This window comes from Corticium candelabrum, chromosome 13 (assembly GCF_963422355.1).
Source record: "Corticium candelabrum chromosome 13, ooCorCand1.1, whole genome shotgun sequence".
Taxonomy (NCBI): domain Eukaryota; kingdom Metazoa; phylum Porifera; class Homoscleromorpha; order Homosclerophorida; family Plakinidae; genus Corticium; species Corticium candelabrum.
The window spans coordinates 458,224-472,500 of record NC_085097.1 but is presented as its reverse complement, the minus strand read 5'-3'; the positions used below and the strand labels follow the sequence as shown (position 1 = coordinate 472,500).

Genomic DNA, 14,277 nt, shown 5'->3' with positions numbered 1-14,277 from the left:
TTACAGTGGTTGGGAAAAGCACACTGTATACTATCAGATGTGAGTTCCTGAGAGCAAAACTGGATAGACTTCAAAATCTCACTCTAGAAAATGATTCTGCAGCAGGTGCTTGTGCGAATGCCAAATGTGGGTGAGATCAACAGCATTGAGAAGGTTACCACAATTACAAAGAACAGCTCTTATACCATCTCCAAACTGCATGTGAAAGATGACCAAGTGTACGTAGTTGTGCAGGATTCACAAGCAGTTTCACCTTTTCCAACTGAAGGTAGAGTGCACTATCCAGAACAGTTATAATTGCCATATCAATTGTACAAGCAAAAAGACACAGTTTTGAGTCAAAGCAATCTTTTTTGCACAAGCTTGAAACCTTTAAAGGCAATAGTTTAATATGAAGTTTGATCAACCATATCCATTTAATATGTGGCTATACTCAAACTATTACATTAATTAAATCAATTGCATTAATACCAACAATTTTTTGAATTGAAGTATTGAAAACCTTAACTCACAATGTGTAAATGTGTAACATGCAACAAAAACTACCGTAAATAGGCTTTTGTGTTGCAGTTTATGGTATCTGCTCTTGTGCCATTGGCCAAAGGTGATGCAGTTGTGTACATAGTGGATTAGTGTTTAATTTTAACTATTTTAATACAAACGTCGCTTGTAGACTTTTTGTACTATACTTGGATGACAGTTTGGCTAACTTTTATTAGTTTTGTATATAATCGATGCTTTAGTTAATTGATATACAAGTGTGTACTTATTGGCGTTGTGACAAGACAGCTCCAAACATTTATTATGTTAGTGAATTTACTATAGCCAATTGAATTGTCTCTTAAAAATTACCAATTTTGTGGTGTTGACTGTCTGATCATACCCCAGCAGGAATAGTCATGTGGAGAATACAAGAGATGGTTGAATCGATTGACAATCAATTTTTAACGCGTGTTCCTCTGTTTCTTGTGTGTATGTTTTGTTCTGGACTCTATGTACTTGCTGTTAGTATGTATGCCAGTGGGTACTGTACCACCTCAGTATGAAACAAAATACATTATTCTTAATTAATAAGAGCTTCTAACAGCTCATACTGCTTTAGCACTGAAAATCTGGCAATGAATTAATTATCAAGCTTTGTTTGACACAAAACATTTGCGTTATATTACTTGTACATGTATATTCTTATGCCTGTGCAATCGCAGTACCATTATCTGCAACAATTACTTAAGATGCAGCTCAGCTGAGAGGTTTATCACTCATTACAAACTGAGCTTCAGAGCAGAAATCAACTTTCAGGATATCAGAATTGTTCACTTTCACAGACTTAAATTCACGTTTCAAAGCTAGGGCTAGAAACCTTTAATAGGAAGATTTAAGTGGCAGAATCATGTAGTTTAATTGTTTGTTTGAGAATTGACTTGTTTGTTTAGCGATAAGCTTTACTACACTATATTCTGTTGACCAATTTGTTTGGTCCTCCAATGTGTGTTACCATGAATTACTCTTTTCTAGACAAATCATACCTTCTACGAATTTGAAATGAAATTGTTTATTGCATCCACATAATGTTATGGCTTAAATTGTCAAAAGTAAAGGTGAGTGAAACTACTCAAACATTACATACCAGCTCTGACCATAAACATTCTTAAGTATTCCTAATGAAGAAGCACTAAAGTGCTATAAATCAGCTGCTATCCAGTTGTTCTCTTGCTCATTAGTTCTATACCAGTTATGTATAGACTGTAATTATTTTCTCACTAACTGTCAACTAAGGGCCCACTAGGAGTAGATAATACCGTCCACATCTGTCTATCAACCCGCCCACATCTGTCTATCAACCCGCCCACATCTGGCTATTCATCGAGTCTTCTGGGTATTACTGTAACCCTAGCGCTTGCATGCCTTGGGTTAATTAATTAGGGCAGCTAGCAGCAATAGACATAATTTGGACTTATGTACTTACACAGCCAGAAAGCTGTTCCACATTGTGACTAACTGTAGCTTCATTCTAAAAGAAGTCATTGTCTGGATTAAGCTTGAGAGTCCAGCCGTCTCCTTTATGATCGAAGTCTTGCCTTTCGCGTTGTAGGGTAAAATGGTTGGACCCCCAAGCCTATATCTGGATCTATTCATAATATTTCATGAGAACTTCTTACACCACCACTGAAACAACAATCAAGTCAATTTTACACAACAGATTATCAAAAAGTATAGCAAAGAATCAAGTCATTGCAACATACTGTCAATTATTGACATTAATGGGCTTGTATTACTATGTATGTACCCACAAGTACACATGTATTTTAAGTCTGTTTATTCATAATTATGTTTCCTGGAGGGTGCATTAAGCCTCTTGAGAGTTACAACAAAATATACACTGACAAGAGCCATGACACAGTTGAAGAGGATTGCCCAGACAACTTGAGGTGGTACCTCATCAGCAACATATGACACCAGCAATGCTAACAAATAAACACAAATAACCAATCAATTGTTATAAGATTTACTAAACACTTGGGAAACAGACCAACTGAGGCAAACAGAAAGTATAAACATCGTAGAAATGACGCATATCTAAACATGATGGAAAGCACAGATAACTACGATTTGAAGGCTATATCATTACTGCAACCTTACTGGACAAGTGCATAGGCAGATGGAGGAGTCAGCCAATCAACTAATCCAATCCCTGAAATCGACAAACCATCAGAATGAGTACCTACCATTCCTGGTGTGGTGGTGGTGGTGATGTGTGTGTGTGTGTGTGTGTGTGTGTGTGTGTGTGTGTGTGTGTGTGTGTGTGTGTGTGCGCGCACATGCACGTAATTACTGTAGGCATGAACTGGCTCAAAGTGCAAGGGTGCTTGCCAAATTTTACCGAAACTGCAGTGTAGCAACCTCAGTTTGAGATTTTAGACTTAAAATTCTGAGAACTACATCTAAAAAGCATAGAATTTAGCTATAGACACAGTCTAATGCAACCTCATACTGCAATGTCTTGATCGCTCCAATTCAGGCTATAGAGAGACTTCAGTAAGCTTTGCCTTCAGTGTAAATTAGAGTGTCTAAAGCCTGGCTTAGAATATAGCGGAATCCTTTGATGTTGACGCTGATGATGACGCTGAAATAGGATTCATTTCTATAGCCTCAGCGTCATATTATAAACCAGGCTTTAAGTCCTCGTTTTAAGTCCTCGTGGTTACTGAGTGTTTGAAAAGTGCACCCTTTTCAATGAAGTGCGCATGTCCAACCGTGAGCAAGCACCTTTAAACAGGTCTGGCAAGCTTCAAGCGTACTCTGTCATAGGGTTACGTAGGTGTTATTCAGGACGTTGGCTACTGATATAATTCGTCAGAGCCAATTAGAAGAGCTTGAGAAAGCCTACCAAATCTGGTCATGTATTTGCCTCAATCAGCACTATAACAAAGAAAAAGTCTATCAAACGCACAATACAATTCAACTCCCATGTCTTGTAACTTTGGGTTAGGTCTGCGACACAATAATGACTCTGTGAGCAAGAACTGTTGCCGAGGGTGTGACCAACATACGGCTTGAAATGCAGATGAGAACACAGCCAAATGATGTGAAAGATTCGAATAACGTATGTCATATGTTTGCTACGTCATAGCAGAATCCTATGAGGTGGGTAATAGATAAGTTTCATTATTGATTTGGTCACATGTTATGCAGTTGCCTAGTAGGTTGTCGCGTGACCGGCCTACAATACTATACTGTTTGACACGTCGGTAAAAATGAGCAAGCAGACAATGCTAATACTGATAAACTATATCTACTAACCTCCTAGTGTTGCTCCATACAATCTTGTTGCAAGGTAGTTTGAACCTTGCTCATCATATTCACCAACCACACTCAATGCCACACCAGGAAAAAACACAGCCTTCACAGAATACGAGCATCAGTGTTCATTCAGCATTAAACAATTCTTGTTTAAACATTGCACCCAATCTTTACTCACAGAGACAACCAACAGGAGGTAACTAAATTTCATGATACATAGAAGCCATTAAAGCACTCACATCAAACACACATCACACACACACACACACACACACACACACACACACACACACACACACACACACACACACACCAGGCAAGCACTCAGATGCAAACACGGAAACGGGTAGGTTGAAAACGTGGAATGAAATGGAACGGAACGACAAGGACAGAACGAAATGAATTCCCGAATGTGGTGCTCTCAGATAAATACACTTTGTGCCCAAATGTCCACGCCGCATGGATTGTGAATTAGGTGAGTCAAGCTCATGGTCAACAGTTTCCTTCTCCTCTATACGCTCTACCCATCTATCTTTGCAGATTTTGAGGTCTTCAGTGTGAAAAATGAGTAAGTGCATTATGTGTATGTATTCCTGGATTTTGTGATCCCAGATTCATCTAAACTCTTAGTAGAAAGTATAAGCTAATTTCTGAATTTTGCAACAGTTGATAAATGAGGAGCCTCTTCACGACTTACTCGGCCAAACATAACTAGGTTCTGAGGACTCAAGGTAAAGTCAAATCTCAAATCCTAATTCCTAGCTCTTTGATGAGCCATCCTCTCCGTAGGCTCAAGTGCCCAGCCAGTCATTTTCCCTTACAAAGAGAAAAAAGGTCTTTTTCCTCGTAGGGTTGGACACTTGAGCCTATCCTGCCTTTGGGTCGTGGAAATAATAGGATATCCAAATCAGAAGCTTGGGAAGAGCTGCCAGGAAGGCAAGACTCAGAAATCTACGAAAGATAGATGGGTAAAGCTCTAACTCGAGGAGAAGAAACCATTGACCATGAGCTTGATGCACTTCGCAATGTATTGCAGTGTAGATAACTGGAGACAAAGCCTATGTATCCAAGAGCACCAAATATGGGAATTCATTCCGTTTCATTTCATGTTTTCCACCTACCCTACACAAACATGTAAAAAACCTGATGACCTCAAACAGCATTTAAACAATCAAATGATGACCAGAAGTCAATCAAATAAATTGTCCTTACTACAGCAGCAGCTGACATGTAGTGACGTTGACATTTTGTTTTCTAATATCTTCTATGTATTTACAGTATCTTTTGAACTGATTTGTAAAAAAACTGCAAACTTTCGAACACACTTCCATAAAGAATCTGCAGATGCATTTGAATGTCACAGTTAATTAATAGGCTATAACATAAATACCGCAACAGCTGTAGCCAGAAAGACTGAGGCAGATGCAGTATGCCACACTCTGCATAAACATAGCAATTTCAAACAAATAACCACTATAGGTACTAAGCACATCACTGATTAATTAATTTGACTTACCCAAAACCTAATGGATACTTAGTAATATGATCATCAAGTCCCAGCAGCTGAACAACCTGAAACCAAATTAATTGTCCTGACAGAATGACAACACAGTGTAAAATGAAATAACAGCAGTATAATTAATTCTAAACCTGTCCAGCTAAACAAGGTTAAAATTAGAAATAATTTATACAAGTGTGATATATCCTGCAACTATGATACTTTTAAAACAAAAAAATGAAACCTGCAGCACATTTGTTTGCAGAAACTAACCTATATTGCTCACACAAAGTATTGTCAATTGAATCCAAGATATATTGATTCCCCTTACTTGGTTCCTCTTACAGCACGTGTACATATAAAAATTCACGTGCATTGACAAACCAGGATTGGAAGTATATATATATATATATATATATATATATATATATATATATATATATATATATATATATAGACTCAAAAAAAATTGAGTGGGTGCAGACCACAGAGTTATGTCCTTTACAGTTGACCCTCGCGTGTCTGACCCCCTTTGGGAAGGCCGCAGAAAAATAAGGGTTGGATAAGTGAAAAGAATGGATAATCGAAGCGTTGGAGTTTCAAACAGTACCTCAAAGTTCCAGTCCGTGTTTTTTAGTCCCAGTATGTGCATACATACTCTGAACTCTGAAACCTGTAGTACTGTACTACAACAGGCTAGTGATAAAATGATTGCACAGAGACGTAATACTTGTACTATATGCAAACTACAATCACGAAACTAATCCTAGAAGCCTCCATACTTTCGTCGCCATCACTGCATGTTGTCACTGCACTTGCGCAAATGGGCTTGTGATGTCATCCGCTTTGCAAATAGTCAGATGTGCAAGGGTCGGACATGCAAGGGCTACTGTACTATTACAATGAAGTAGCACTAGAGTGCAAACCCTCTGCTGTTATGCGGCTTGAATGTAACTAGTTGGAGCCAATTAGAAGAACGCGAGAAGGGGACTGGATGCATTGAGTGGCGAGGTACATTGTAAAACGTATTGCAATGGAACAGCGTACTCTTCTAAACTGCGAATGTGTCCAAATGTACCTAAACTATACTTTTGCTATGTTTCGTGCTGGTCCGACACTATTCAAGCACATTTTGGCTGTATTCGTTAGCTATCGTTCTGATGGCTCCTGTGTTGTGTTGTTGACATAGCAACGTGCGTCATTGGAACCCTTACATGGCATCCACTCTTTTTGTGACAATTAGCACATGGTTGGTCGGTTGGTCAGTCGGTCGCTTGGTTGGTCTTGGTTTACACGTGATGTTCTCTCAATCCTCTTCAGTGAGCCATAGAGGAAATTCATTCCCGCCACCACTACTCTTCTTCACTACTTTTCCAGCCACTGTAGATTGTTGCAAACACAAATGTGGTACTGTGTACTAAATGTAATGTAACATCATCAAATGAGAACAACAAACTATCAACACATATCCTTGTATGCCTCGATCATTTCTGTTTCTAGAAATACCTGAATGCAGCAACTCACAGTCATCATGTGACACACCCGATTAACTGCTGCATGCTGTAGAGAGAGTATATTCAGTGTGTAAGAACCATAACTGCTTTCTGCACCATCTAGCACACAGTCTCTTTTTCCATGCTATGTATGTATGTTGTACCACATTTTCTTGAAACCACACTGCCCTCAAAAGTACACCAGCCTTTAGAAACACTACAGGGGTAACACTGGCAACTTGACGAAATAAGATGTCATATTCAAGGAACATTTCAGCCACATGCGCTAGTAAATTGCGCCCAGCATACACCTTTGATTGTTGGTTACCAACAATCAAATTGAGACATTTGACGCATTTGCAGAACGAGATATGCTTACGTATGCTGTTAACTGATTAAATGATAAATTCTATCGGACGCTTTTGTAACTTTTTTGATCGGGGCTCCAACTTCTCGATTACCTACCGTAGATCGCAGTTTGCAAAGCGTGCTGTTTGATTTAGCAGCTGAAACACTTATGCACAACTTACTTATACTTATCAAGCGGGCAACGCTTTTCTAATGCAACGCTGAAGAGGGTTTTCTCGCCATCATGTGTAACATCATGTGACATCGACAGCAGTCGGTGAAGCGCGGTGGACGCCGAAACAGATTCGGACGGTGAAACAGATCCGGACGCCAATACCACTCGCCTCTTTATCCTTTTAGTTGTGTTCATGTGCGACAGACCACGTATGAACAGTTGTTTTACCACACACCAAAGGGGGCCCTGTCGTAAAAACTGGACTCAACTGTAACTTCGCGTTGCAGCTAATTCGCGTTCTTGTCACTTCCATCAGTGCATGCAGCCATTGCTTTTTGCCGCAAATGTACGTTAGCACGTTGCATTAACGCAAATCTCCAAAATTTCTCTTTAATGCCACTGTTAACAAAACACTGCAGAGCCTCACCTAAATAGATCAAAACTGTGGCATTCTTTCAAGAAAATACATTTTACAACTAAAGTTATGATATCAATTCAAGGGTGCCCAGGCTTTTGTTAGTTGTAAATGCAGCTCCAAATACATCCTTGGCACTGTACCTACTTTAACTCAAAGGGACACTCCTACGCATACTGATTAGTGATAGTCAGTCCAAGTGCTAAAACGTTATCATACATTACTTACCCTCTATAATGTAATATTAACAATATAGTACAATAACGTTAAACAGATGATAGCTGCTTTGCAACAGCTCCCTGAGAACAAATACGTATATGCTGCTAGTCAAATAAATCAACACAGAATTAACACCAACATACAGTTAAAGTTGATTACTGTACTGGAGTACTCTATTAGGATAGAATGCTGATTGAGTCATTGTTAATGCCATCTTACCCTAATTTCAGTGCCAAAGTTTAAGGTACTGTACTTGTACTGGCCAAAACAGAAATTCTTACTGTAACTGTGCTAATGAAGTCTGAAGGCTAAGAAGTCATGCTGGTTCTACTAGTACCAGCAAGATCAATGTCATGCACAGACTGTGAAAGCTGCAGCCTGCGTTTCAGGACCAGACCTACTTCTAAATGTGCTTGGCCAGTATTGAATTAAATCGAATTTTATTTTTATCGCACACAGTGCAGTTTCCACTCAGGGCTCATACATACGCACACATACATACACACTACACCTACAACTATATGAAATACACAAAGACCAATACAACAACCTATCCTACATTCTATATTCATACCACCCCATCCCCCTAGTTAGTTTGTTCGTAGACCTTACTGCCCTCTTAAAAAGCTGACTTTTAATTCATGCACTTTCTCTCAACTTCTCGACGTCCCATAAGTGACTTCCAAATGCTAATATTGGGTACCATTGAGTATCCACTATTTTTGTTCAGATTTTGTCACTCCCACAGACTCCACCAAGTCGAGCCACAACAGAGTTGACTGCTCCACAAAACTTTCTACATTTCTCCTGTGTGCTGCTACCGTTTCTCGTCTCTTTGCCATCTAAGATCACTCCCAGATGATAAATCCTCTCCCTACTGGCTACAGTCTGCTCTCCAAGGGTGAAACATATATTGCCAAAAGGTCTTCTACTACTCTTTAAAACTGTAATCGTATCTCTCTTCTTCGCATTAAACATCAGACCATGATCATTGGCATAAGTGTCACAAATATTAAACATCTGCTGCATACCAAACACAGTAGGAGAGATATCGGACAAATGTCATCAAAATATGCTATAGGTCCCATACACAAATCAGCCATTTTTGCACCATAACCAGACTTTACTAATTGTCTAAGAAAAGCATCTATACATATAGTGAATAGACCTGGTGACAAGACACTACCTTGGTGTAACCCATTGTTGACTTCAAAACTCCGAGATACGACCCCTCCACTTCACATGCATCGCTAGTAGATATCAAAAGGGGAGGGGTTTGGCTAAGCGAGACTAATGGGCACCTTGTCAATTTAGACTGATGCAGGTGAATTAAATGATGTGATACATGTCATCATGTTTATATTAATTAATTAATGACAGCAAACCAACTAGCTTTGGTTCCAGACGCTTTCCTGTATGTACTAGGGTAGGTGTACCTAATTGTGGACACTCCCCGGTAATTTGAGTTACAATCGCAGTTTTCTCTGGTAGCCTGCACAAAGAGACAGGGAAACATGTCCGATATACGCACCAATGTCTAAGCTTCGTAACGGTACCTGTACGACTAGAATCGCACAGCTAGTGCACTAGCATAATATACAGAATAACAACTGTAAACAGCCTGGACACGGGGTGTATCCTAATTGTGGATACTTTTCTCTGTCACAGAAAGCGACTGAGCCTGAATAACAGCTGGACCAGATACCTGAATGATTGCCTCACAAGCTGGTATTTTGGGCCCACAATCAAAATTATGTTCTGTGGTGTATCACCTCTGTGTAAAATGGCGTCGTGCGTTTCAAATTTTGCAGAAACCAAGTGTTCTGTCTACGATACAATGCAGGAGACGATCATGTTTAGATGAACGTCTGAACTGTAAACTGTGGTTCTAGCATCTTTTTGCATTGCTGGTGGAGCTGATTATTGATATCTGATGAGGTAGTTTTGACCTTCCACTTATCCTAGGTGAGTTTGTAGGTTTTAATTTTGTGTCTTATTGTTGCCAGATCTAGTAGCAATGAAGACAGTCAAATTCTAACTGGATTACTAATGTCGCTGATACTGACATTACACCTACTTTGTTCGTTCTCATTTCATACCCATTGTGGCCAGATTGTCAGTGGATTAATCATGTCTAGATCTAGCATGAGTGAAGATATTCAGGTGTTTACTGGACTGGAATTACATGTTCGCTCCATGCACATAATGCACTTCTTTAACACATTACAGTCAACGTAACTAGGCTTAAAACTTTACCAAGGTACTCGATAATTGCTTAACTAACGTCAGAGCACTTTCATGATCCGACAAAAGATCGATTCGTATACCTCGAATTTGCGAACGTGATGGAAGGAACCTTGTAGGTGCTAACAGTTTCGCAAGTGAATCGTGGTGATACACCACAGAACATGGTTTTGAAAATACCAGCTTGTGAGACAACCATTCAGGTATCTAGTCCAGCTGTTACTCAGACCCAGTCGCTTTCTGTGGCAGAGAAAAAATGTCCACAATTAGGATACACCTCCATTTGGGCTGTTCACAGACGTTATCCCGTATACTTTGCTAGTGCGCTAGCAGACGTTGTGATTCTAGTCGTACAGGTATTATTCCAAAGCTTAGACATTGGTGCATACATTGGACATGTTTCCCTCTCTCTCTCTCTCTCTCTGTTACAGGTTACAAGAAAAACAGCGTTTGTAACTCAAACTACCGGGGAGTGTCCACAATTAGGTACACCTACCCTACTGCAGGTGACAGGTATATGGGGTCAACAGTAGGAGACGCTTTCCCGTATTTGCTCATAAAGTTGGTCTAAATGCCAAATGCTAAAAGATGTTCTGCCATAAGCTACTCTACAGTTAGAACTCTTCAGCTACTTGCCAGTTCTTCCAGCTAGGCCATCAACTCTGGTTGATCCCTGTAGGTAAGATGTGGCAATTTTCATGTAGATAAAAACAAGAACAACAACAACCACAACAACAGAACTGATTACTACGTGGGAGGCCCTTGTTTAATCATGTGGTCTACAATGTTACTTTAGGACAGAAACAAATATCATCAGTCAATTTGTCAGAAGCAGCTGAATAATTACTTTATGAGACTGTCTGTACAGGCAACTCTACTTTAGTAGTTGCATGGACTGCAAATGATGTTGTCACCCTTTTGGATCTGCCTATAACACCTTAAAGTTTTTTGTCGCTTTGGCACCTGTACTAGGATAATTTATCACTTTACAGTCACTAGCTAAGCTTGAGTGGCACCCAAGCGTAAACATGGCAGCCAACCATTTCTGCTACACGTAATTACTTAAAATTAACTGATACTTTGTGACCGTAACGTATATAAGATATTGACTGCAGCCCGTGTGTATCTACACTTATTAGTTCCACTCTCACAGGACAAGGAAGTGTCAGGTGATGTTGCTCCCAGCTACGTAACCGCCTCAATTCAAAAATCACACATTGGCAATCTTCTACTAGCACCAACGAAATAAGCCAAACGCTGCAAACTGCATCTTTAGACCGGTTATGCCTAAACAGTAAAGTGGCTCCTAAAGTCGTTTCAGAAGCTGCTAATTACTGCTGAAGGATACCGCATACGTCCACCACATATTTGACACAGTTAATTAGTCGCCTGCAGCCTCCACAAGAAGGCACACATGACATGTCACCACCCAACCAGCGCAGCTGAAAACAGACAAAGCACACCTGCTCCATGCTGCAGTGGATGCTACGCTGTCCGGAAACCAAAGGCAATCCTCGTGTTGATCACCACTAACACTAGCGCAAAAGCTCGCTGTACAATTGACGGAGACATGCATAAGTGCAGCTAAGTACATTTTACAACATACACACCGACTGTCTGGGCTGTGAAACGTCTGCAACTAAAACGTACTAATATTCATGCAAAGCTTTACCTTAGACTCATTTCCCAAACCAAGAACTTTTCTTTGTTTCATGCGGCTACTGGCTCTCTGAGGTTGAACGTCAAATCCACTTGCCGACATTCTGAGAGTCTGGGATAACGCGCTTGCTCCCTTGCTACGGACTACTCGAACTCGTGGTATGTAGCTACTGTATACCGCAATTAGCCTAATTAATTATTAATTAATAATTAAGTGCAGCAATTGTCATTTCACGAAACCTGTTCGCAATTTCGCAGTGCAAACGAAAGTATCGCAGGTACACTCCCTTGTTAGCGCTACGCCCCGCAAACTTGATTGCATGGTCTACGCAATGAAGTTGGAAGGTTGGGTTGAACTACAGGCAAAGCTGGATGTCAGAGCGTAGTCACCGTTACAAATGAGGAAAACGAACGGGAGCGATTTTGCAATATCGTTCTTGAAGCAGAGTTTGAGTCGCGTGCAAACCAACTCGTCACCTTTCCTCAGGTCGAAGGCACCAAATAGGTTACGTTTTACACAAAACCAGGTATGAACATGCGAGCGCTACATATCAGCGTGAAAACAGAGCGCATACAATGATCACGTGGTAAGCAATAATTAGGTCACGTGATAAGTGCAAGTTGGCTCTTGCGTTAGCGCGCGTTGACAAAATGTTTCTCACGTGACCATCAGGCTATTTGCTGCTAATATCTAGCTAAGCTCTCTCATATCCAGCTTTGCCTGTAGTTCAGACCAACCTACTATCATTGCGTAGTTACGCAATCAAGTTTGCGTAGGCGTAGCGCGAAACTACGGAGCGTGCGACTGATATTTAGCTCCTCCTGCCATACGCTCGAGGGCCAGACATACCAGAGCCGTAGATAGAGACATACGTCAGCCTCTAACTTCCAGACCAGAAAGCTCGCGAAGCCCGCGAACTCTAAAAAGTCTCGATGTTACGGGGATTTGTGTACCCGTTGATTTGTGTACCCTCGCGCTTTGCTCGCGATTCCAGACCGTCGACTTGATGCTTCAGTCCTCATGTCGGGTACACATATCGCGAATTTTGTGGGCCCGGTTATTTCAAGTCCCGGATAATTATCCCAGCTAAATGCTAGATTCACGTGCTTGACTTTTTAGTACACGTGCCGTGGCTATCCTGCACGTGAGTTTGCAGGTGTCTCGCACTTGTCACAGTGCAATTCCCCGTCTGTTCAATTTCGCGCTCTTTTCAGCTGAAAGCATGTTTACAAACTTCCCTGCTTCTGTTTCATTCACGTTGGAGAAGAGGTTAGCTAGTAGCAATTAGCGAAGGCACTTCCGCTAGGAAACCTTATGTAGCAGGAGCTGTCTAGGCTGCGCCTCACGTTGTACATTTGACCTGCGTAGATCTGTAAGAGAGCTATCCCGTCAAGATTGCACTAGGCTGATCTTCCCTCATGTCAGCCCAGAGAAAGGAAGCATCATTTGCGTGACTGGAACTAATCAGTTCAGTGATCCACACAACAGAAGCATGATGACCAGCCATTCTACCTGTACAACATGCAGTAGAGCATTGAGTAGGAAGGAGAATGAATCTAGCGAAAAGGCTTTGAGCAGGCATTATTGTGCATCATCTCTATTTGGAATCTTTGATCTGGATGCAATGCATGAATTCCTTGCAATTCATGAAGCCAAGAGAATAGCATCAGAGGTCAATAACTTAATTAATAAATTGTGCACAGATAGCATATAGCAACTTTCTAACAAATCTAAATACAATATGCGTGCGCGCGCGCACACACACACACACACTGTCACACACACTGTCACACACACACACACACACTGTCACACACACACTGTCACACACACACACACACACACACACACACACACACACACACACATACACACACGTACACACTGTCACACACACTGTCACACACACACACACACTGTCACACACACACACACACACACACACACACACACACACACACACACACACACACACACACACACACACACACACACACAGCTACTTACAATGTGCATGCATGTACCTGTCACTATTGCACCAGAACTAATGTTCTATCAGTAATGATAACCATTCAACTTTTAATAGGTCCTTCAGGAAGAAAAATGGTTCGTCAGACCTATAACCTTCCAAAGAATTTGAATCTAGAACACCCTGACAATCATGCTTTACAACGTTCAAGGAGCTATTGCTAAATCAATCTGCATCTGCAACAGTATGTGCTGGTCTTAGTAACAGCCAATTGTCAAAGTTAGCATGTAATAGATGGTTGTCAGATGAACTGCTAGAGTGTCTTGCTAACATCGTGAACCTGTCATCAGAAGATTGTTTGTGCCTTGTACTATCAGAGTACAACAAAGCAAGACTTCAAGACTATATTACAACAGCACTACATGGAAGAACCAGCATTCGACTAGCTTTTTGGA

At 40.7% G+C, this 14,277-nt stretch overlaps 2 protein-coding genes across 5 annotated transcripts in view; one reads left to right on the top strand and one right to left on the bottom strand.

The window, feature by feature from the left end:
* The window catches only part of LOC134189016 (phosphatidylinositol 4-phosphate 3-kinase C2 domain-containing subunit alpha-like), an 11,160-nt gene extending 10,312 nt beyond the window's left edge, over nucleotides 1–848 (top strand). Inside the window, exons 13-14 of one of the 2 annotated variants that reach the window (XM_062657247.1) lie at nucleotides 1–268; nucleotides 571–848. The exon at nucleotides 1–268 is cut by the window's left edge and continues 25 nt beyond it. The gene's annotated coding sequence lies outside the window, so the exon portion shown is untranslated. The remainder of the gene's footprint in view (nucleotides 269–570) is intronic. The other variant, XM_062657248.1, reaches the window with a different exon arrangement.
* A 1,319-nt stretch (nucleotides 849–2,167) lies between these two features.
* Nucleotides 2,168–12,014, bottom strand: LOC134188734 (uncharacterized). Of its 3 annotated transcripts, none has more exons than XM_062656917.1 (7): nucleotides 11,866–12,014; nucleotides 5,318–5,373; nucleotides 5,192–5,240; nucleotides 3,802–3,901; nucleotides 2,641–2,692; nucleotides 2,531–2,577; nucleotides 2,168–2,465 (listed from the first exon to the last, which is right to left on the bottom strand). In XM_062656917.1, the coding sequence occupies exons 1-7, from the start codon at nucleotides 11,953–11,955 to the stop codon at nucleotides 2,317–2,319; spliced, it is 543 nt and encodes a 180-aa protein (XP_062512901.1). In that variant the 5' UTR covers nucleotides 11,956–12,014; the 3' UTR covers nucleotides 2,168–2,316. The 3 variants fall into 3 exon arrangements, with proteins under 3 accessions (XP_062512901.1, XP_062512903.1, XP_062512902.1); XM_062656919.1 differs by having other exon boundaries at nucleotides 2,535–2,577; XM_062656918.1 differs by lacking the exon at nucleotides 11,866–12,014 and adding an exon at nucleotides 5,910–6,093.
* Between the last annotated feature and the right edge of the window lie 2,263 nt (nucleotides 12,015–14,277).